This window comes from Peromyscus eremicus, chromosome 15, assembly GCF_949786415.1.
Source record: "Peromyscus eremicus chromosome 15, PerEre_H2_v1, whole genome shotgun sequence".
Taxonomy (NCBI): Eukaryota; Metazoa; Chordata; class Mammalia; order Rodentia; family Cricetidae; genus Peromyscus; species Peromyscus eremicus.
In genome coordinates, this window is record NC_081431.1 from 33353877 (window position 1) to 33377466 (window position 23590).

At 44.6% G+C, this 23590-nt stretch overlaps 1 protein-coding gene across 1 annotated transcript; it reads left to right on the plus strand.

The window, feature by feature from the left end:
- The first annotated feature begins 12099 nt into the window (after positions 1–12099).
- On the plus strand, positions 12100–23349 carry Prdx6 (peroxiredoxin 6). The gene is given in 6 exon segments (XM_059280558.1): positions 12100–12310; positions 16199–16355; positions 19111–19257; positions 20790–20921; positions 20923–20937; positions 23064–23349. Coding segments are annotated over 6 exon segments (675 nt in total). The 5' UTR covers positions 12100–12215; the 3' UTR covers positions 23193–23349.
- The last annotated feature ends 241 nt before the right edge of the window (positions 23350–23590 follow it).

Here is a 23590-nt window from a genome sequence, read left to right on the forward strand (position 1 = left end):
ATGCAGCTCTTAAAAAGATTATTCTGGTTGCTGGAAGTGTGCTGGAAGAAGAAGCAGATACACTTAGACAGTGGCATATTGTCACCAGCTTGCCAGAGTATCAGAAGGTCAACTTGTAAATCTTCCTGATGCCATGTTTAGGAACATTGAGTTGGCCAAGGTGTGCATATTGATACCAAGGAAACTTGCAAGTGCTACAAGTTAGGCCTTCCCCAACACCATTACCATGAGGTTTGTGCCAGCACATTGTTGCATAGTTTCTCCAGTGTCTGGGGCAAGGGGGACAATGGCTTGATCGAGGCTGACAACTATGAGGTTAAGATGAGTGAATGGATTTACAAAGATATTTGAAAATGGTACTGGTAGGTTCTGTTGACTGGGTATGAAGTCCAGTATTTAGGTAGATGGGAGAGATAAGGCTATCTCCCGAGTTTTGGTGAGAAAATCAAATGTTTGGAGGTAATATTTTGACTTTGAGACTGAGACAATGAGGTGATCATGAAATTCCACACTCCACAGCTTTCAGTCTTGGCTCGGTCCACCCCTCCCAGCTCACCGGAACCACTGTTCTCTCCAGGGTAGGCACCTTTCAGTTCTCTACTAGAAGACTCCTTGAGCCCCAGGGCCTTCCCACACAACGTTCCCTCTGCCTAAAAAGCTCTTATCTCAGATCTCTGCATGGCTGGCTTTTCTCCCTCAGGTGCGTGCTACTGGAAGCCTCAAACCGCCCAAAGCAAGTCTCCCACCTACTTCATCTTCTCCTACATCTGATCTGCGTCCATCCTATCCCTTATCACAACTCACAATCAGTCTCCTTCCTTTGTGGTCTATCTCTTTAACCAGTCGAAACTTTTTAAAAAATAACAATAATCTCTGATTCCCTCTCATCTAACATAGTTCTCTGGAAAAAATAAATATGCAAAAAAGTAGCTAGCAGGGATTAGAACCCCATGGCCTCAGCAGTACTGATCTCTAAAGACCTGTCATAAAAATCTGAGGAAAACAGGCAAGACTCTGCAAGTAGCTCCTATACAGAACAGAATGGCGACACAAGCAGAGGCCAGTCCAGGCTTGGTCCCTAGTCACACTGGGCTCTCTCCTGACCCCAAGTCTGACCCAGCCAAAGAATGGGGAAGTTCATTGTACAAGTGACAAGGGCATAAACACCTTGGGGGTGTATTATTACATTTCTATAGCAGTTACAGCTCACAGAAGATGGTTTACATTCTCTGTGAACTCTTAAACTGACCCAATAAAGAGAAGAGATTGCTCCCTTTTGTCTAGGTGGATATGAGGAAGCTGAAAGGTCAGACCTTTGTTCAAGTTCATGGGCTTCACAAGTGTATAACTGAATTAAAGTCTCCATCACCCACCTCCAAGTTCACAGTTCTTTGCACTGTGCGATTCCATTTAGTATGTAAACATGTGCCAGGCCTCCGTCTGGGTCTGTTCTCAGTGCTGTAAGAACATAAAGCCCATCACAAACAACCCACTTAGCATGTGTTTTTGTGCAAACAAATACGGGTTTCAAAGGAAATATAAAACATACTCCTTGACCTAACACAGACAAGTATACCCACAAAACAACTTGATCCTGCCCCAGCCCATCAAAGGTGTAACTTGTAAACCATGAACTTAGCCCTCCCCCTGGTAAGGAACACAGTATGTCTGTCCTTGATTCCATCTTGCTTGAAGATGATGTTGTCCTTCAGAACCACATGAGACAACACTGTCCAACAGCAAAATCTTCCAACAGAATACAATTGTCTTCCTCATAGACCACCGGGCCCTGTTCCCTTCCTCCTGTAAGTAAGAGCCAAGCATTTTGTTCAGAGCTCTTTAATAAACAATACACACATATTTCCTGCTGAAATGAAACTTCTCTCTTAATCTGTTTACAGCTTGTGCTTCTCATATCAAGTCCCAAGAAGACTGAAAACAAACTTATCTTTTTTAATACATTGTCTTCAAGTGAAGCCTACAAACATTGTGAAATGTAGCAATCTCAAATGGGTTTCTGAAACAGCTAACACAGGCTAGGAAGATAGCTTAGTTGGTAGAGTGTTTGCCTTACATGAACAATGCCCTGGGTTCGATCCCCAATGCTGCAAAAAAATGACTTGTTTCACATGACAGTAATCCCAGCAGTCAGAAGGTAGAGACAGGAGGATCACACATCCAAAGTCACCCTTGGCTGCATATCAAGATACGGGCTCTATTTCTATAATCTAATACAAATTACTAAATCTTCAAGTATAAGTAATTGTGTCAAAGGTGAAGATGTTCACAATCCCATGAGAAAATTCACTGCTTACCAAAAACAAACAGCAAAAATGAAAAATAAAAAACTGAAAGGAACTATTCAGAACTGCCAATTACCTGGAGTGCTGACTGGAGCAGAGGTGACCCCCCTCTCCTGCCCTTTGTCCAAGAAAACCTAGAGGAATTCCAGCTGCCGTATCACCCCTGTACCCAACAGGCTCCTTACTGCTCATTCCACACTGCAGATCTTTTTTTCCTTGGGTATTTCCCTTATTTCTAATCCTTTTCCTCTTTCTCATCCTTTTTCCTCTCCCCTCTCTCATCCTTCCCATTCTTCATTTCTGCCTCATTCCCTCCACTGCTTTATGCCAACACTTTTCATCTTTCCCAAGTTCCTCCTATGAAGCAGTCTGAGGTGTACCTAATGTCTCACCTGTGTCCTTCTCCATGGTTGCTTTCTCCTTGGATCCACAGTTCCTGGCTCTGACTCAGTACCAAAGGCTGAAATACAAAAGCTCTAGCTTGGAAAGAAAACTAGAAAAGTCAATATTATTTGTTCCTGCAGAGTATGCCCACCTGACCACTTAAATACCCAGCCTAGTTTCTTGAGTTTCCCTCATTAGTATCAGTAAATATTAGGAGAGCACAACAGATCATGTGGAACAAAGAAAAGAGATCACGTGATAAGAAGCTATGAGAACTACAAAGCCTGGGTCCTCTAGCGCTCAACAGTCTGTTCTAACTTAACAATGAGCACACAGCTTTGCATTTTCACAGATTGGCCTTACTGGAGAAGATCCAAGCTATTTTCTGTTGATGACACAATTCCATGTAACTAGACTTCTCAGGCACTCCGTGGGAATGGTAACTGGACAGAGATAATCCCTAAAACTAAGGTTGTTTCAGGGGAATAAAAGCAGACTTTGGAAGAGCAGACTGTGAGGACTTTGAGTCCAACACTATGGAATGAGTCTAAGTAGGAAGCCTAGCATCGCTCGTGTTATCCCCACCCCTCCAACTGTCCACCTTACCGCTGACACACCCAGCCTAGCAGGTTTTGTTAGCGGTGAAAGTAAAGTGCAGACACATACCCTATCTTTGCCACAAAGACCACTCAAAATCCGAACCTTCCTGATTTGCGTCATCTAAACTTAATAGACAAATACTTGGATATGGGAAGGAAAGGAAGAATGGAAGGAAGGAAGGAAGGAAGGAAGGAAGGAAGGAAGGAAGGAAGGAAGGAAGGGAGGGAGGGAGGGAGGAAGGAAGGAAGGTTTAGAAGGGAAGGAAAGGCAAAAGAATGGAAAGATAGAAAAGAGTGAAAAAGAAATGAGCATTTAGCTAAAAGTTTGGTGAAACCTCATACCAGTATTTCATATACTTGGGCAAGCTGGTTATTGGATGGATGGATAGATGAATTGGTAAATAAAGTATATGAATAATTTAGCTTTGTATATAGTTTTAATATCAAATAATTCAGCAACTCTGATGAAATAGTAAGTAAATCTAGCTGTATATAAGAAGTCAATACTACTGACATTCCCTCTTAGACCCTTAAATAGAAGCATGTACTTCCCGTTGTCTATCCTCCACTAGAAATGCTTGTCAATGAACCAGACACCTACCCTACCCAGTTACCTTTCTGCAAGGATGCTGATCACAGAGATGAGCCTGTCATCCAACAGGGCAAAATTCACAAGTGTGCATGAGGCCTGCACCTTTGGTTTGGTTTTCAGAACCCAGGGTTTTTTTTTTTCTCTCAACTAAGATGAGATGCAGATGAAGACTGGGTGCTTGCTGATGAGAACTGACTGCACACTTAGGTACACAAAAGTAGAACCTAACAAGAAAAAGATTAAATTCTGAGCTTTCCATCCACCAGTCAAATTTTTGCAAAGGATTTGTATTGTTAATTGTGAAATAATTCTACCTGTTCAGGGGACTCTTGGGATGGAGTGCGGCTGATGGATAGCAAATGTAAATACTCTGTTTACACAATTCTAATTGTTTATCCCTCTTTAAAAACAAGAAAATTTGTGCTCGCAGTGCTTAAGTTCAGTAGTCAAGACCTAGGACAAACCCACACTCTGACTCAGAACAGTAGCTTGATCCCAGGCATTTGCGAAGGATGCCTCAGCACTCAGAACACTGAGAGCAAATCTCAGAGATAAAGAGACTGCCTGTGCCAAATGCCCTGTTTCTTCTGCCCAGGACTTTCAGGACGCTGAAGTACCAGTGATGCAGCCAGAAAGCTACAAGTGTTTAACTTGCTATTGGCAATACAAGGACACGATGCTGGCATTGTGTTGGACAACAGTCACCATGGATATGTGTCATTGAAAATGAATTCTTCCATTTAAGAGGCTTAACATCTCCTGTCAAAATTAAGTACAGGACAAACTTAAGTACATTCTTAAACAAAAACCACTGTGTTTAAGAATCTGGGACCTGCTGTCTGGTCAGGTTTTCTTGGCCCACACTCCCCTGCAGGGCTGGCACGTAACTCCTTGGAGAAGACAAACTGGGCATCTGAACTCAGCATCAGAGCAACACTTGGTGGGACTTGAGCCTCATGGTGTGTTCAGTGAAAACAGGAAGGCTTGGGGATTGCTTTGGAGAAAAGCATGCAATCTCATTTTTTTGTGAGGTACCTGCTCCAGGCTCCTCAGAGAAAGACAAGCTTCTTCCACTATCAGGGAAGACTCGGGGATTCAAGGTTGTCAGTTCAATTTCAGTCCAACTATATGTCCCTATTTTAAGTTTGAGGTTCCTCTTTTCAGGATCAAAGGCTTAACTTTCATATGAGAAAGCTGGCCAAGCTGTGATTTCCAAGGATGTTGTAATCTGGCAGCTAGACAATTAAACTTTGACTTTTAATAGTATCAAATCTGTGGGAGTAAAAAAAAAAAAAAGTAAAGCACGTGAGGACTATGTTAAGGCTACTGTGGAAGCTCTCTCATCATTAGGTCTAGAACTGAGCCAAGAGGTTAAGGATCTTAGCTTTTCATTTTGTCTGTAAACATTCCATTCCAATCAGAAATGTCCCATCTCCCACCACGGTCCTTACCATGACCATTGCTGCCTTCAGAGTCAAGTGCAGCAGCTTCTTGGGCTCCCAAGCACATGCCTCTGTTGGCATTTCATCACAAGCAACCCACTGTGATCATTTGATTTTGATGCCTGCCGCTGAGTGCCATGGATTACTAGTCGTATGTTTTCCATTAACAATGGGCTCAGGCTTAACCAATAAATGTGTATGTATTAGAGTGTCTCTCCCAGGACTATTCCTAGTACGAACTTTGTCAGTCAGGATCCAGGCAAGAGACAGAAACCACACAGTCATTAAAATAACAAAACTGCAACTATAAGGAACTGTTAACCTTAGTTCACTGCTAAGAAAGGATTTTTTTTTAAGTATGATAGAAAGGTAGCGGTCATCACAAACTATGGACATCACTTCTTAGACTAAAGAAGCAGTAAACAGAGGTATACTTAGGAATGTAGAAAAGGACTACAACAAATAAGATTCAGGCCTCTCAGGAGGTGGCTCAATCACTTTAAAATGTTACTGACCACTGGGGTGAAGTCATCACCTCCACCTCCCTTGCTGGAGCCATGGAAGCAATCTACTGCCTAGAGAACATTAACAGGGTCGCACCCACCCGAGTGTTCTTTTTCTCTGTTCTGGTGGAAATTACAAATAGGCAAGAAGTAACTCCTTTAATGTTGGGAGTGCAATGTTCCAGGGCTTTTCAACTCAGAGGCGTGTAGCTCTGGGCCTTGAGAATCAGAGACTTGTGGCCCTAGGCTTTGAAGGCCTGAGGTTGATTGCTCTGAGTTTTCCAAGACTGAAGCTTTGGCAGTAAGTCTTGAGAACCAGAAGCTTAGGGCCCTGGGCTTTCAAGTCAGAGGCTTAATTCTCTGGGCTTTAAGCGAAGTGGCCTTGTACCCAAAAGTTAGTGTTCTGACTCCAAGCTTTCTCTGTCAGGGCCCTTAGCACTCAAACTTCTATGGCTCTCTAGAACTTTCCTGGGGGAGGGGACGGGGTCTGCTATCCCTCCACTTGGCTCTTTGCAGTCTTTTGTCTTCTGCCTTCTCAGCTCTTCTCGAACTTTTCCCTTTCAGCACTTCTGCAGTTGGAGTTTTCTCCAGTCCTGCTTGGGCCCGCAGCCGCTCAGACCCAAGTAAACACACAGAGACTTATATTACTTATAAACTGTATGGCCATAGCAGGCTTCTTGCTATCTAGTTCTTATATCTTAAATTAACCCATTTCTATTAATCTATAAGTTGCCACATGGCTTGTGGCTTACCGGTATTTTACATCTTGCTTCTCATGCGGCGGCAGCAGCTAGCAGTGTCTCCTGACTCAGCCTTCCACTTCCCAGCATCCTCCTCTCTGCTTATCTCACCTATACTATACTTCCTGCCTAGCTACTGGCCAATCAGCATTTTATTTGTCAATCAATCAAAGCAACACACACATTCACAGCATACAGAAAGACATCCCCAGCACACTTCTACAGTCATTCACAGTCTCAGTCCCCAAGTGTTTGCTGGAACAACTGAGGAAGCCGAGAACATACAGCCTCAGGAGTTTTCCAGGGCCTGTAGACTCGGAAATCACTCTCCCACCACCTTGTGACATTACTAAGTGCCTACTAAGTGTCTGGAAGTCCCGGGGTTCTGTCTGCTCTAAGTGCAACCGGCTCAGCTGCTCCACCTGTCATAAAGACAAGCCAGCAATAAAGAGCTATTCCGAAGGCATTTGTTGGGACCTTCTGTTACAAGTTAGCATACAAACGGGAAGCCTCCAAGACTGATCTGAGGAGAGAAGCAGGGAGCTTATTTGGCCAGAAAAGGGGCACAATATGCTTGTATCCAGCTTCCAGTTCTACCAACTCCAAGTTTTTCATATACAGTTTCCAGTCTGCCAATTGCAGCCTTTGTGTTGAGTCCTCAGGGAAGTGTCCTCTTCCACCGGCCTGAATAAGAATAGCTGAAAGATGGGTGGGACTATTCAGAGCAAGCACAATAAGAACATGGTCAAAGAGAATCTCTAGGGGTTGTTAGGTGTTGTCTAGAGCAGCTATGACTGGAGCAAGCCCCCTCAAGCAGATGTGGTGGCTTCTTATGGCACTGTTTTTCATCGCTGGTGTGGATTTTTCTCAGAGCATCCATGAGGGGTTCTAAACAACCATGAGGACCATATGGATGGTTGTCAAATAAAAAGGTCTTCTTGATTGACAGACTACCACTTAAGGCGACTGGGCACAAGGAAAAGATTTGACAACTGCCAACCAAAAAGTCAAAGGACTCACTCTTGACAGCATATTCAAAAACTACTGGCAATGAAGACCTACCATGACATTAACGCTCTGAACAATATTTAACAGTGTTTAACTCCCAAATAACCCCTGGGGAAAGCTGAGTCCTCGTGATCTGTCTCTCCAAGGCCGGCTGTGCGCTGATCTGCTTGCTCTCTGTCATGTGAAGGGGGAAAACATAACAGGAAAAAGATAAGGCCCTTCTCTCTCCAGTCTTGATAATCCCTTTGAGCACACCCTGTGCTCCAATGGACAGACCCTAACAAACGGCTGTCTATCAGAGAGGGGATGTGATTTGCATGGTTCCAATCCCACAACTAGGACAATGAAAGGCATGTGTGCAGCTAAGAGGGGGTGACTAAAGAGTATACTTCAGTAAAGAGGCTAAGGACAAGACAAAGGTCAAGTGTTCTGAGATATGCTTTACAGCAAAAGTCACTCATAAAAAGGAGTCACCGCTGACACAGAATGTGTCAAATAAGTTTGTGGCAGGGGCCAGCGAAGATTAAGAGTTACATATTGGGCATATGTCAAATGAGCAGATGTATATACCAATTCTGAGCTTTTCTCAAGATAAAAATGGGCATTTTCAGCTATAGATGTTTTCAAGCCACAGGACTAGATAGATCACCTACAGAAAACTATACAAACTTTTTTTAAAAAGAATGTGCTCTGGGAAGAATCAATACTTGGGAGGAAGAGAAAGGAGAAAGAACTGCCCTTAAGGAAGATGGGAAAGCCGGAGGTTTTGGTGTTGTGGAAGCTAGCAAGAAGCAGTTCCAAATATAATACCAATAATAAAGTAGTTATTAACTCCATCCAATATATAGAAAGTGAAGAAAAAGCACCCATTGGATTTAACAAGATATATTTCAAGACAGGAAAGAGAAAGAGAGAAGAACAGAAAGGTGGGAGCAAGAAGAAATGTTAAAATCAGGAAGAACTTTTTGTTTTGTTTTGTTTTTGTTTTTTTGAGATAGGGTTTCTCTGTGTAGTTTTGGTGCCTGTCCTGGATCTCACTCTGTAGACCAGGCTGGCCTCGAACTCACAGAGATCCTCCTGGCTCTGCCTCCCGAGTGCTGGGATTAAAGGCACATGCCACCACTGCCTGGCAAGAAGAACTTTATAAAAGATAAAAAAAATTAGTTGTTTACAAGTGACTGTTGAACCCTCAGAATGCAAAACACTCCTTTCCCGCATTCGCTCCCTTCTGCCCTTCTCTTTGTACCCAGCGCCAGCCCACACATTCACACACTGACTTCTGACCACTCTCTTTCTGGCTCCCTTTTTACCTCAGGTAACAGAGGACAAACATGTGTCCTCTTTTTCAAGTCTGTGAGATTCAACCACATCGCTGTGTGGAGTTGCGGGGGCTCCATTCTACTTGCTGTTCAGTAAGCATGGCTAACCACAACTTATTTTCTTTGTAACGTGAATGGGTGATGTGAATGGTTATTTTGTTCCTATGACATTGCTCTTAGGAATATTCTAGTATAATCTTTCGATAAACGAACATACACATTAAACCAACATTTTTTGAGTTTTTTTTTCTTAACATACCAAGTGTTGGGTTTCATTATATACTTTGCTTTTGTTCCTCTTCTCCCCTACCCACCTTTCCCATTCCCCATCTCCTATCCAGATGGCCCCTTTCCTCTTCCAAATAGGCCCCTTCTGCTTTCATGTGTATAGACGGGAGAGAGGAATGGGGGAGAGAGATAGAGGGAGGGAGGGAGGAAGGGAAGGAAGGAGCGAGGGAGAGAATACAACCATTATCAACCCCTTTACCCTTTCTTGAATCTTTTAGAAGCAGTGAAATAGGATAGACCATGTGGATCAGACAGTAGCCCACTGGAAAGCCCTACACTTCCTTGTTACCCTTCTTGAGATAATTCTAAGGACTTCAACGTTCCCACCAACCATTAGGTTGCTTGAAAACATCCCTCCCCCCTATACCGGAGCCTTCTGTCCTTCAAATGCTTCCCCCAACCTGGTTCTTCCTTTTCCACATTCTGGCCTCTCCCTGGAACGCCCCTCCCACAGCACTTCCTTTCCCACTGAACTTCTCATTAGCCCTTGAGAAAACGGTCTTAAATGTCCTCCTGGGATTCCCTTGTTCCATAGCTATAAGTCAAGGTGAAACTCACTTACCTACAAGGGGCAAATAACACCATGTTCTTCCAACTTTATTCACATACTAAATACATGGGAACATTCTTTGTTTTACAAAAACATCTACAATATCAAGTTTTTGCCTTGGGTAAAATAGCCTTCATCTTTCATGTTCACAATATGACAAACAGAAAGGAGAAAAATAATAAAGAAGAAAAGAAAAAGTCAAGCATGAAAAGAAAAGAAAGCTACTCTCTAGCCAGTCTCCAAGTAGACCATAGCCCATTATTGCTAGATCTTCTGACTTTTTAGAAGATGGAAATTCCAGTGTTTTGTGGGTGGGAAAAGTGTGTTGTTAAAAATGTTAATCTCTACCTTTAAAGAATTTCAATTTTTGCTAAGACTAAAGCAGTTTGCTGGATCATCACCAGCATGCTACTTCTGGTACTGTAAATTGGAGTAGATGTTTATCTTATTGTATTTGCTTAATTTACAACTGCTGGCTGTGTAAATGTGCCTTTGATAACGATCAGTCATTTGTTTCTGCACCCGTTCACTATATTGGTGTATCTGATTTTTAGCACATCTTTGCGACATGTTGCTCATAGTGCCTTAAATTGAATCCACTCTCTGTATTATGGTGTATCTGGTTCTCAGGTCACCTTCACAACACTTTGCTCATAGTGCCCTAAAGTCAAGCTACTTTGCTTCCCCTACTACGAAAATTAAAAAAATGTTAAGATATGTTGCTTTCAAAACAGAAGGGTAGAGTCAAGGCAGAGATTAAATTATCTTAGCTTTAAAGTTTTTGCCGGTAACCTCGATGTGAGTCTGGGTACAACGAAGTAGGTAAGTCTGTTCAGCACAAGTGTAGACACAAAGACAGCACTTCACTATGATGAGAGGGCAGGTCACAGTGAGTCACTACACCCAGCACGGCTACAGAGTGCCTTCAGATCTGCTAAGTCTGTTCCGGAGGATTCCTCAAACTGAATCCCAACCATTTGCAGCTTCCCTATCAATGTTACTTTACTTTATATCATAATTGCATGTAATTCACTTTTCCTGTAAGAGCTGAGACAATTTCTCACATCAGGCCTAGCGAAGTATCTAGCTAGCAATAAGGAAAGAGTTATTGCATGAATCATTATCATCATCTAAATTATAGCTACCACTTCCAGAGCCCTTGCCATGTGCTGAGCAGATTACCCATTATATATCATCCTACAGGCTTTCCCAGACAGGAGCACACTGTCTGAAGCCAACCTCCAGTCATCCTTACTTAACTTATGCAACCTTACTTTGTTTCTCCAACTAGGGCTTGGGACTTTCTAATATATTCCTCCCCAACCCACCTAGTGCAAAGTGAATCTCGGGCAAGGTTCTCAACCTTCCTAGGTTCCTTCAACCCCTCAACAGTTCCTCATGTTGTGGTGGTCCCGAGCCATAAAAGTATTCCATTGCTATTTCACAACTGCAATTTTGCTACTGTTATGAATCATAATGTAAATTATCTGATACACGATCCAGGGGGGTCACAACCCACAGATTGAGAACCACTGGCCTGGGCCCTCCCATATTCTAGGAAAGCATTCTACCACAGAGTTGCTTCCCCAACCCCTTCTTCACTTTTTTTTTTTTTTTTTTTTTTTTTTTTTTTTGAGACAGATTCTTAAGTTTCCCAGGTTGGCCTTGAACTTCCTTTGTACCTAGGAACTTAACTATCCTCCTTTCTCCAGAAAACCCAGGTTTCAGGCTTACATAACCAGGACGAGATTCTAACAGATTCTGGTTTCTACGCACAATATCTGCCATCTGTCTCTAACAAAACAGACATCTTTTCTACTTTGGGCTTGAGAAACAGGAAGTAAGTGGATCAAAACCTCCCACTTCCCCAGGTGAAGTCTCAGGAAGTACATCGTGAAACTTGTATTTAAACTTTAGGATCAATGTGTTGAATATTTGTATAGTTCACGAGGAACTCCAGGGGTGGGGAGGCAAAATAAAAAGGTTGTTTCCAGTGTCCTCTTACTGACGTTGGTACAGAATTTTTGTTGCAATAAGAAAGCCACTTCCTCTGACTTTCATCCCCACACACATCTGGGTCTTGCCACATCCTGAGAAACCTCTGAAGCCTAGGTTGACACAGTGGAAATGGGGTGTACCACCAGACCCCTCAGTTGGAAGTCTGATGGGTGTGGGGTACGGGAGGGTCTGCGCTGATCGCCCAGAGCATCTTTGCAGAGCCGCCAGACCCTATAGTCCCCCCGCAATTCTCAGCCTTATGCTTCCTTCCTATTGCACGTGGCCTGCTTTCGCCCCGGAATCCCACTCGCCCTGCAGGCTCCACGTGAAGGATCGCAGCCGCCAGACTCGCGATCGCCCCGCCCCACCCCGCCCCGCCCCGCCCCCGGGCCCGCCCACTCGGCCAGCGCTGATCTAGCTTCCCGGGAACCCGCCGGCTGCTCGCTGCTGCGGCTGCGCCTCCTGCTTCCCCGCGTCACCGCTGCCGCCATGCCCGGAGGGCTGCTTCTCGGGGACGAAGCCCCCAACTTTGAGGCCAATACCACCATCGGCCGCATCCGCTTCCACGATTTCCTGGGAGACTCGTAAGTGGCAACTGCGTCTCCCTGGCAGATGGCGGGTCCCCAGAACTGCCCTCCCCGCTTCTCTTTTCCGCGCTGCGCTCGGCCCCGGCGCGCCGCTGGCTGAGCCCCTCACCGGTTCCCGCACGTGCCCGCTGCCGGGGTCCCGCCGAGCATCACCGGGCGTTGCTGGGGACCTACGACCTCTGGCCCGCCCTGCGCTGATCACCGGATCCTTCCCTGACCCTACGTGTCTGGGCTGGCATGGGGGAGGGCGTCCTTGCCTTGGACGGTTTGTTGTCCATTTAACCCGGCTTTGTAAACAGTGCTCAGTTGTAACGCGGTCGGACCGAAAGCCCACGGGAGGTGGGGCAGGGATGTGCCGTGTTGGAGGTCACTTCCCGGGACACTTGCCCAGGGTCGCACTCACTGCCCGCCCTCCGGCCGCTCTAGAATTTGCACCCGGCGGAAGGTGGGTGCAAATTCTAGGCCACAGTCAGAGTACACAGCCACAAATTAGGTGGGGTGGCCCGGCGTTATCTGAAGTCCAGCTTAACTTTGGGGAGTGGTAGGTAGTTTCGAACTTCTGAAAAATTTTAAAACTACCGTGTGCCAAGTAATTAACCAGAAGACTTTTTGTCCAGAGCCTACGTCAGTGTTCAAAATAAGATTTTGTGTAACAGCTTTGGGAGGAACCAGGAACACTTTTTGTGTGGGTGTGGCCGTCATTCCAGAATAAGCAACAGTTTGATGGAGGGGTTGTTCAGCGCCTGCGACCATTTTGCCACCATGGGCCATTCCAAGGCTAGGACACGTGTACCTCACCACTTTGAGACTCTTTTGTTTCCCAGGGGTCCCCTCCCCCTCTGCCTTGCATCCAGCGCCTGGCCTTGCTGCTGATAGCCACAGTGGTGGCCATTAATGGTGAAGAGTACACCAGTGTTGCCTTAGTTTTACGGCTCCTAAATGCACAGATTGCAAGATGCTTAGTTTCAGTCGGCATTTTGCATACGTGTCAGATTACATTGTAGTTCTGGGGTTTTAGTGCCCCTACTACGTTGTATGAACAGACTCCTGGGTTTGTGTCCTTCTTATATCCACTATTCAGGTGTATGATGTGGGAAGACAGAGCAGTTTATGAAACTAATCGGTGATCAGGCGGGGAAGCATTAGAGAACCAGGTGAGGATTCTTGGCTGGCCTCCGTTGTCCACCTGCTGACTGTGTGGGAAAGCAGAGCTTTTCAAAGAAAAAGTAGCAAATGGAACTCTCAGACCCTGCAGGAGAAGACCAGAGATAAGCAAGACTGCCAGTCTTATTCTAAGAACCTAGGTGTTAATATTTATCCAAGGCTGCAGAGGATTTACACAGTGTTCCTTCCCGTTCCTGCCTGCAACCCACACCCCCATGAACTGCTAGATCGCGCTGGAACTCTTCATCTGTATGGATTACAGATAAATATGATTCTAAAGCACAAATAACCACGCGGTGGGAGGGAGTCTTTGTGATTGTTTATTGACCTAAATCTTATCTAGATTTGATTAATAATGTTAGGTTTCCCAGCTACATCCAGATGTGTAGGCCTGTTATTCCAGCTGCTTGGCAGGAAGGTCCTAAATTCAAGACCAACCTGGGCTACTCACTGAGGCTCTGTTTCTAAATAAAAACTCGGTAAGTAGCTGGGCCGGTGGTGGTCTGGCATGCCTTTAATCCCAGCACTTAGGAGGCAGAGGCAGGCAGATTTCTGTGAGTTCCAGGGCAGCCTGGTCTAAAAAGCAAGTTCCAGGACAGCCAGGACTGTTACACAAGAAACCCTGTCTCCAAACAAACAAACAAACTAAATAAGTAAATGAAATGCCATCTTCTAAAGATAAAAAGATGAGGTAAACTTATAAGTAAGCATAAAGTGGGCTTAGAGCGAAGCATGACATTCCTGTCATACCCAAGAAAGACTTTTCCACTCTATGTATCAATACAATACATGGAATTTGCCTATTTTTTCCAAATTCCATTCTGTAGATAATCCCAAATCAGACTGCCAATTATGGACTCAGATATCCTTTGGAGAAAAGAGGGGGGAAAAAGACTTTAAACATTACAGGTGTGTACTTTACCTCTGACGGTTAGAAACAAGGATTTGGCTGCTGTGTGGGTTTGCTTAGCTTTGTCTGGCATCTCTAGTATGTCTCAGGGTTCCTCACTAATCAAAACACCTGTACCAGAGGTTTTCTGGTAGAAGTAGAGACCCTTCTCTTAGAAGGAGGAAACCTTTTGTCTTTTGAAAATGAGAAAAAAATGGGATAGCGTAGTTGAATTTCTCCAAAGAGTAGGGCAGGCAGGCCAGGCGAGACATTCTTGGAATACCCTGAGATATACTGGAGCCTGTCAAGTGTCATAAAACCAGTACCCCAGCATGGCTCAGCAAAACACATTTGTGTCACACACACACACACACACACACACACACACACACACACACACAAAAAGACTTCTAATTCATCACACCTAAACAATACATAAAGAAATTGCTCTGTTCCTTTTTTTCCTGCATCTTCTAGAGCCTTTCACTAAGTCACATCTGAACCTTACATCTGTCCTTTTCCATAGAATCTAAGGCCTAAATGTCAGCAGCTAGCTGCAGTCTTGAAATCTTACTGCCTCATATTAAGAACTGAACACCGAAGACCTCCACAGTCTTCCAGGTATCACCTCACTCATCCTTAGGGCCTTCCATCCTTTTAAGAAGAAGGCCTTGCCTTCCCCTGGGAGCTGAGTGACAGGTGTCCGGGGAAGGCAGTAGCTCTGTCCGCCTTGTTCTTCGTGCTCAGGGAAACTTGCCAAACCCTCAGCATCTAGGCCAGATTGAGTAATCTGCTGCTTTGAGACCTTGCCCCTGGATGGCTCAAGCAGTGGGAGTGTACAGAACCGAGCGCTGTGTTTTCCTTTTCGCTTGAAAGAATGGGTTTTGTTGCCAAGGAGAAGGAAATAGTACTTACTCGCAAGTTCCTCGGGAGCTTGAGTCATCCTCGGGATCTGTACAACTTTAACCTGAGACATTGATTTGATTATAATCTTTACCTAAGAATTGTAGGTGTGGAAATCTACACTGTAGGGTATCTGTGTATTTTCTGCCTGCTTGGTCTAAAGTAAAAAACTGCACCTGTTAAAGTATTCTTTTGGTGTGGTACAAATATGGGCACCTTGTTTAACAGGTTAGATCAGTCAAGTGGCTTTAGGAAAGATTTTACATCTAGATGCTTCCAGAAAGCCAAATGCCAACCTAAATTTTACCTACAAATAGAGGATAGAGCCCTATCTGTTCTGGATTATATAATCTGTTTATTATTGTAGCCAGGCATCTGTTTGGATTTGGGGCATGGTAGATGCTGAATATCAAAGTTTGTGCTAGAAAACAAACAAAAGGCCTAAGAAATATTTCAATGGGGTACTTGGCTTGAAGAGCACACATTTTATTGACTGAAAAGGAGTCATGGTAACTCCACAGTTAGGAAAGGAGTGATGGCTGGATGTGGTAGCATATGCCTTTAATCCCACTCAGAGGCAGGCCCACTCTCTGAGTTCAAGGCCAACCTGGTCCATAGATCAAGTTCCAGGACAGCCAGGGCTACACAGAAGCACTGTCTCAAAAAAGGAAAAGTAACACCGTAAAATGATTGTTCTGAGCCATTTATCTTGATTTTTATATATTTGATATATAAAATTGTATATATTGATAGATACTGGCTGTCAGCTTGGGCTTCTCTGGAGGCAGGTCGGAACTAACAAGTTTAAATGTCTTCTTTAAGCAGACGTTTGAAGAAAGCAAGCCTGTTTTAACTGCAGACACTGAGTGTTTTCATTCTGCCTGACGATGGTAACCTCAATTGAGTTGTGACCTTCTTCTTCATTCCAGATGGGGCATTCTCTTTTCCCACCCACGGGACTTTACCCCAGTGTGCACCACAGAGCTTGGCAGAGCTGTGAAACTGGCGCCAGAGTTTGCCAAGAGGAATGTTAAGTTGATTGCTCTTTCGATAGACAGTGTTGAGGACCATCTTGCCTGGAGCAAGGTATAGTTCTATCTGTAATTTAAGGTATATATATATGAATATAGATATATAGAAAGATATATATTCCTCCTGTCCTGCTGCCTCCCACACAGTTCCTAATAGCCTTAATATCTTCCAAAAGGCAGTGTCTTTTTATGTGCTAATGAGTTGACTGATGGCCACAGCCCCCTCCACAGCTCTGAACAGAACCAGGCAGGATTAGGGACTGAGGCTTTAATCCCCACCCAATCTCTGGGAAGAAATACCTGTACACTTTTGGTGACTAGCCATGTCACTGAAGTGTTTGTGTTCCTTAGTAAGAGGGTAGACACTTTGCTTTCTCCCCGTCTCCATCGGAAGTATCGATTGGCATGCGCTTTGATTCTGAGGTTATTATATCTTAGTTACATAGAGTGTAACTTGGTTTCTGAGATAAAAGTGTACATAAACCTCTGGGGTTCAGAGTTCACTGGTTAACTGAAAGTCAGACTTCAACTTCATAGTGATCTCTGTGTTGTTATGTCCAATGGTGGATTCTCAGTCACCTTCTTCCCTGATTTACTAGTAGCATTCAGCTCAACTGATCTCTCTAAACCCTACCCCTGCTTTCCTGGCGTTCAGGATGCTGCCTCTAGCTGTCCATGCTTAGAGTTAGTCTCCATTGTCTCCCAGTTCCTACTTTGTGTTGAAGCTGGCCCAGCTTATCTCATGGACCGCTTCTCTTCTCTCTGTGCTTTCGCCCTTAGTGACCTCTTAACACTCACACCTTCAGATAACATCCATGAACTGTTCTCAGAGTCCCATCTCAGTCAGGACTCTCCTGGCCTCCAGGTCAGGAAAACCAGACTTTTCGGCATCTCCCTTGGATGTCTAGACACTCTGAACTTAGCATAACTGAAATTGGACCTCATTATTCATTCCGAGATCATTTTCACCTCCACTAACAGCAGCTGCATTTTTGGTGTTGCTAAGTAGAAATCCAGAGCCATTCTTAACCCCTTGTGTTTTCACACCCCATGCCTGGTTTATCCACAACTCACAGGCACTCACAGGTACTAAGTACACCCGTCTGCCTTGCCTGTACTGCTTTGGTGTTTCACCTCGAATGCACCTCATTAAAACCCTCTTTTTGTCCTTATCGAAAATTATGATGGCCGATGACACTCTGTATCACCTACTAAGCCCATGTCATTGTCTAACTCTCTGTATGTTGCTTATCTAGAGTCACTCTGTTTTTCCTACTTGTGAGTGTAGGGCCCGGCTGGGGTAGACTCTAGTTCACTGCTACAAAAGTGTCCGGTATAGGGGACAGTCAGTATTTGCTGAATGGATGAATTGAAGTTGTATTTGGACAGGATGTTTTAACTGACTTTGCTACGGTATACCATGTAATACCTACCATTTGTGTGTGTGTGTGTGTGTGTGTGTGTGTGTGTGTGTGTGTGTGTGTGTGTGTACTGGGCACTGCCAATCATATGCAACTGAATAAAAGACGGTATTTTGGTGTGTGAGTTAGGCTACATCCCATGACCATTTCACACCAATTATCCCAAATGTCTAGGATCAAAAGGGTGATGGGTAGGAAGGATAAAGAGGGTTGTCATCTTCTCTGAGGTAGATTTTTTTTCATTGCACACACCTTGGCAATGAATGGTAACTGGCATTTCCACAGCAAAACCCTTTGCCATAAGCCATTTTTGTAAATGCGTATTAGAGTGACTTGCTCAAGCTCACCCAGTTGAAAAGGGGGACACCAGTGTGATCTGAACCTCAACCAACGTTCCTTCAGTGCCAGACGGTAAAGAGTGAAATTGTCCTGACAAAATAACGTGAGTCTTTGGTGTCTGTGAGTGTAATGTGCCATCGGTTAAGCAAGTGACAGGGCCAAGAATTAGTGAATATGAATATTAAATCACAGATTGCCAAAAGGAGAGTTCAGAGCTCATCATCATTACACAACACCTCTGATGTACAGGAACAGATCCTGGTTCATTTAATCTGCCTTAGACGTTTCCAAAATTGTGATTGTCTGGAATAGAAAATAAATCCAAACTCCAAAAGCAGTGCCAGCCTTGGCACGTAACAGATTACACAGGGAAGCTCTAGGTGTGCAGGCGGGAAAACATATTGTTATTGTTTAGCTGGCGCCTAAACAGTGGGCAGCACGTGACCAACGGCCAAAGGCAACTTCAGGCAATGAAATGAATGGCTATGTTCAAGTCTGTTGCTACCTGTTCCAGAGTTTTAATGTCACTTTTATCTCCTCTCATCTCTGAAGAAGTGCAAAAAGGTTTCAGATCTGCCCATGGGCTTCACATGAATAATAAACACCCTTTTCTACTTTTAAATCCACTTTTTTGTCACTTCCTAAAATCTCCTAGTTAACTTCCTCACTTTCCTACGGCGGTTAATGCTTGGACTACTTGCCTACATGTCTCCTTAATATTGCTTTCCCCAAAATGCCTTGCTTTTCCCAGTGCCTTACCTGTCTTTCAAAGCCCAGATCTTGCAGCCTTCCCTCACCCCCTGGGTCCTATAAATTTAAAGAGTTCAGTGTGGAAAGGGCTTTGGCCTATGTATGCCATACTCTGCTAATATATTTCTGTTCGTGAATAATGGTGATAAGAAGTGTCTATTCATGCATCTTACTAAAATTCCTTAGGGAGCATTATTATGTTGGTTCCTCGGCTTGCAGAGTGATGATTCTTAGCTGATGAAATGCAGTGAAAACTGTGTCAGGTTTAAAATTCTCTTTCCCCTTTCTCCTCCGTTTCAGGACATCAATGCTTACAATGGTGATGAACCCACAGATAAGTTACCGTTTCCCATCATCGATGACAAGGAGAGGGACCTTGCCATCCTTTTGGGCATGTTGGATCCAGCAGAGAAGGATGAAAAGGGCATGCCTGTGACGGCCCGTGTGGTGAGTCCTAACAACCCCATGTAAATGTTTGAGCCAACTCAAGGAAATAGAGGAGGAATATCCACCATCATGAGTCCTAACAACCCCATGTAAATGTTTGAGCCAACTCAAGGAAATAGAGGAGGAATATCCACCATCATGAAACATCTGTGTGCTAGTGACTGTCCTTTAGTATCTGTATGCTGGTGCAAAGTGGATAGACTATTCAGCTAAAATTTCTGTTTAATCTGTAGCTGTTGGATATATCTACACATAAATAAGTAGTTCATCAAAACTGTTCTCTAGAGTTAAGAAATCCTACCTGTATTACCTCCTACTAGCCATCTTTTAAACAGTTCTGACAGGACAGTCCTGAACTCTCTTGTTCACAGCTTATGCACAGCTGATTGAGGCCCATATCAGTTCACATTTAGCAATACATTCGTGATAGCCATCCCTAGGTGACCTAGCACATCTACCCGAGGCTCTTCCCTGAAGATTTATATTACAGTTTTTTTCTTTCTGGGACAGCAAACTTTGAAGAGTAACAGAGGAAAGAGAGTGACCTGTGTCCCGTACAGAGCTCTGTCTACTCTTCCACGCCTTTGTTCTATCTCTGTTTATGTTTTTGCATCTTTGAACACTTAATGACTGCAGAGCTTTCTGGGGGCTTTGGAGCAGGGACCTTAAAACAGTGAACCCCAAAGAATTAAAATTTCTCCAGGAATCCCATGCTGGAAGGGAAAGGCGAAGGCATTCACAGCAAAATAGGAACTTTCTTCCTCACAGGAAGACATTCCCACCGCTCTGACGACTGAGTAAATGGACATGTATGTGTTTCTGGCTTCTGCATTATCTTTTCTATAGCAGTGTTACCCTGGGTCAAGCAGGGGAGCTTAGGCAGGTAAGGGTGCTAAACCTGAGGATCTGATTGGATTCCTGGAACCCATGCGGCACCAGAGAGAACCAACTCCTGCAAGCTGACCTCTGGCCTCCACTGTCACACTGGCATGTGTGTACACCCACACCCTCCCACGCACAACATAAATAAAATTCTTTTTAAATTATAGAACTGCTAGAGAAGCAGTTCTCAACCTATGGGTCTCAACCCCACTGGGGAGTCAAGTGACCCTCTCACGGGGGTCGAATATCAGATATCCCGAATATCAGGTATTTACATTATAGTTCACAACAGTAGCAAAATTATAGCTATGTGATTAAGTAACTAAATAATTGTCACTATAATAAATAATAGCAACTAAAGAAAGTTATGGTTGGGGGTTCACCATAACATGAGGAACTGTATTAAAAGGTCACACACAGCCTTGGGAAGGTTGAGAACCACTGTGTCAGAGGAAGGGTGGACAGACTAGGAGTCTTTATCTCCCTGATTTGGCTGCCCTGTAATGAAATCTATTTTCCTTTGCTAATTCTGTTTGCTAACTCCTTTGGAACCGGGGCCACTGAGGCAGGGAGCTCATGACCCTGAGTGCCCAGCAATGGCTTTACCGTCAGATATACTGAAGCACTTCCCGTGCATCTGTGCCTTGCAGGTGTTTGTTTTCGGGCCTGACAAGAAACTGAAGCTGTCTATCCTCTACCCGGCCACCACCGGCAGGAATTTTGATGAGATTCTCAGAGTAATTAAGTCTCTCCAGCTGACAGCAACCAAACGCGTCGCTACCCCCGGTTGACTGGAAGGTAAAGCTGTTCAAGAAGCGATGCCCAGCTTGCCTGAATGGTCGGAAGGGCGGTCTAGTGGCCACCTTCAGGATCTGGGTTTCCTGGGGTGTGTCTGTGGTCCCGCTCTGGTATACCAGGAGGATTTGTTTAAAAGATTGTGTGCACTGTGTGCATAAAACACAAAACTTTATGGGTTTTTCTGTTGTATAAGTCCACGTCATTGGTCACAGTGGCCTCTTTTTTTTTTTGTCTAGAAGTTAAACATGACCGATCCAAAAATCCCAGACCCACAATGCTCCGAAATCCAAAATTTCTGGATGCATTTCATCACATTTCAACTTTTGGAGGTTAGGGATGTTCAACTGGAACGTGCACATATTCCATATCCAAAAATGTCCCAATATGAAACACTTCCTCTTTAAATACAGGATACTCAACATGTATAAAACTTTAAAAGAAAAAAAAAATCCAGTCATTTAACCATTAGCTGATAAGCAGAACCTTGTTGGAGCTAGACCCGGTGAAACTTGTTGTGATCCAGAGGCAGGGACTGGAGGACCACAACAAGTTCAAGTTCACCCTAGTCTACATAGCAAGGTCCTGTCTCATCAGGAAGGACTAGTTCACATCTGTCATGGTTGCTCCATAACTGTTGGTGTACCGATGTTATAGCGTTTCTTTTCTCTTAAGCTCCAACCTTTTAAACATACATAGTCTGAGAGAGCGTGTGCTCAGAAAGTGTGTGTGTGAGCATTTAAGATAAAGTCTCATGGTCTCCTGTAGCCCAAGGGCTTTAAAGCTCATCATGTTGCCAAGAATGACCTTGAGTTTCTTGCTTCTGCCTCTCAAGTGCTAGGATTTTAAGCCTGTGCCCCCATGCCCAAGGCATCATGCATGCCAGGCAAGCACTCTGCAAGTGAATGAGTCCCTGCCCCCGCCCCGTATAACATTGGATCTCGGTGTTTATCATAGGCTGGCCTTGGACTCTTTTTTTTTTTCCTGGAACTTACTCTGTAGCCCAGGCTGGCCTTGAACTCACAGAGATCCGCCTGGCTCTGCCTCTGAGTGTTGGGATTAAAGGCGTGCGCCAGCACCGCCCCGGCTGGCCTTGGACTCTTAATCTCCTGCCTCAGGCTTCCATGTGCTGAGGTTTCAGGCGTGCACCACCACACCCAAATTGTTCATAAACTTTTAATACCTAAGAAGATCTCTGCAGGTAAATAGGACAAGAGAATACACCAAGAGTATCTTAGTGTTGCTTCATGATTTGTGTGCTAACCTGAGTACGGGGTTTTGATTTTTCTGACAGGCCAATCATCTACATTTTCAGGATGTAGAGTGGGGCATGGGAGGTGAGAGGGAGTCTAGCCCAATGAAATCCTGTAAACCAAGGGGTAGGTTTAGAATTAAAGAATTTTAAGGTGTGATGGCTGCTAGGAACAGTATTGGCTCAGGACCCCCAAAACCAAGTTCTCAGCACAAAGGAGATTTCCCCCAGAGGGGCAAAGGGCAGGGAATAAGAGGCAAAAACAGGAGGGTGAGGGAGAAGGGGAAGGGAACAAGGGGAAGAGGAAGGGATAGTTGGAGACAGAAGACTGCGTCTGGATAGAGAGGACACAGGCATGGCCCATAGGAAAACGGCAGTTTATAAAGGGAAAGGGGAAAACCCCATGTCAGGTGAGGTGTTTCATTTTAATCGGCCATGTTGATTAGGTCAGCCAAAGGGGGCTTCTGATTGCTGGGCTTGAATACTTTGGTAGCTGAACCTGGGTAGTCGGCCTCAGGAGGAGGACGTGGCCAAATAAGGGACTAGACCTTGATGATTAGCTTTAGGAATGTGACCTAACAGTTGCTAGCAAGGCAGAGGGAATGCAGGAGAAGGTCAGGGCCTGCCACAGCCCTGTTTGCCAGGCCCAGACTAGCTAGAGTCCCTTCAATGGCCAGCTAGGATGGCATTTAAAACTGGACTGTTTCTACTTAAGATGGAGAAGTACTCCTGATAAACATGTCAGAAATCAATTTGCAAAACAGTAAGTTCCTCAAAAGAGGAGAGAGTAAAGAGTTCTAGCTTACCTCCTTGCCACCTTCACAGACTGCTCTCCCGTAGTTAATTCCTAAGATTGAATTGCACCATCTCCCAACAGGAAGGCGACAGCGTCATGGTCCTTCCCACTATCCCCGAAGAGGAAGCCAAGCAGCTTTTCCCCAAAGGAGTCTTCACCAAAGAGCTCCCGTCTGGCAAGAAATACCTCCGTTATACCCCTCAGCCTTAAGTCCTTGTGGGAATTGGGGCTGCAGCTGCTCCGGCCTGGTGGACCCGAGGATACCCGCTGACAGTCGCGTGTCCATGCACCGTTCAGTAAACATCCTGGCGTGATCACAGCCAAAGTCACTATACTACTGGCTCATTAAATGAAAATGGCACCAAAACTTTCTTGGGATTCTTTACTCTGTGCCTTCACCAGCATTCTGTCCCTCTGTCCATCTCAGGGCTCCGCTGACTGGCTTTCTCTGAAATACATTCTGTGTTGGAGACTCAGATCTGGTCAGGTCTCTGCAGGGTTTGTGATCAGCAAGCTAGCGTGTAGAGTGGTTAGAGGAAGCTCACTCGGCCTCCTCACAGAATGATTAAATTCACCTCCTGTAGCTTTCCTAGTTGAATTTTCTGTTA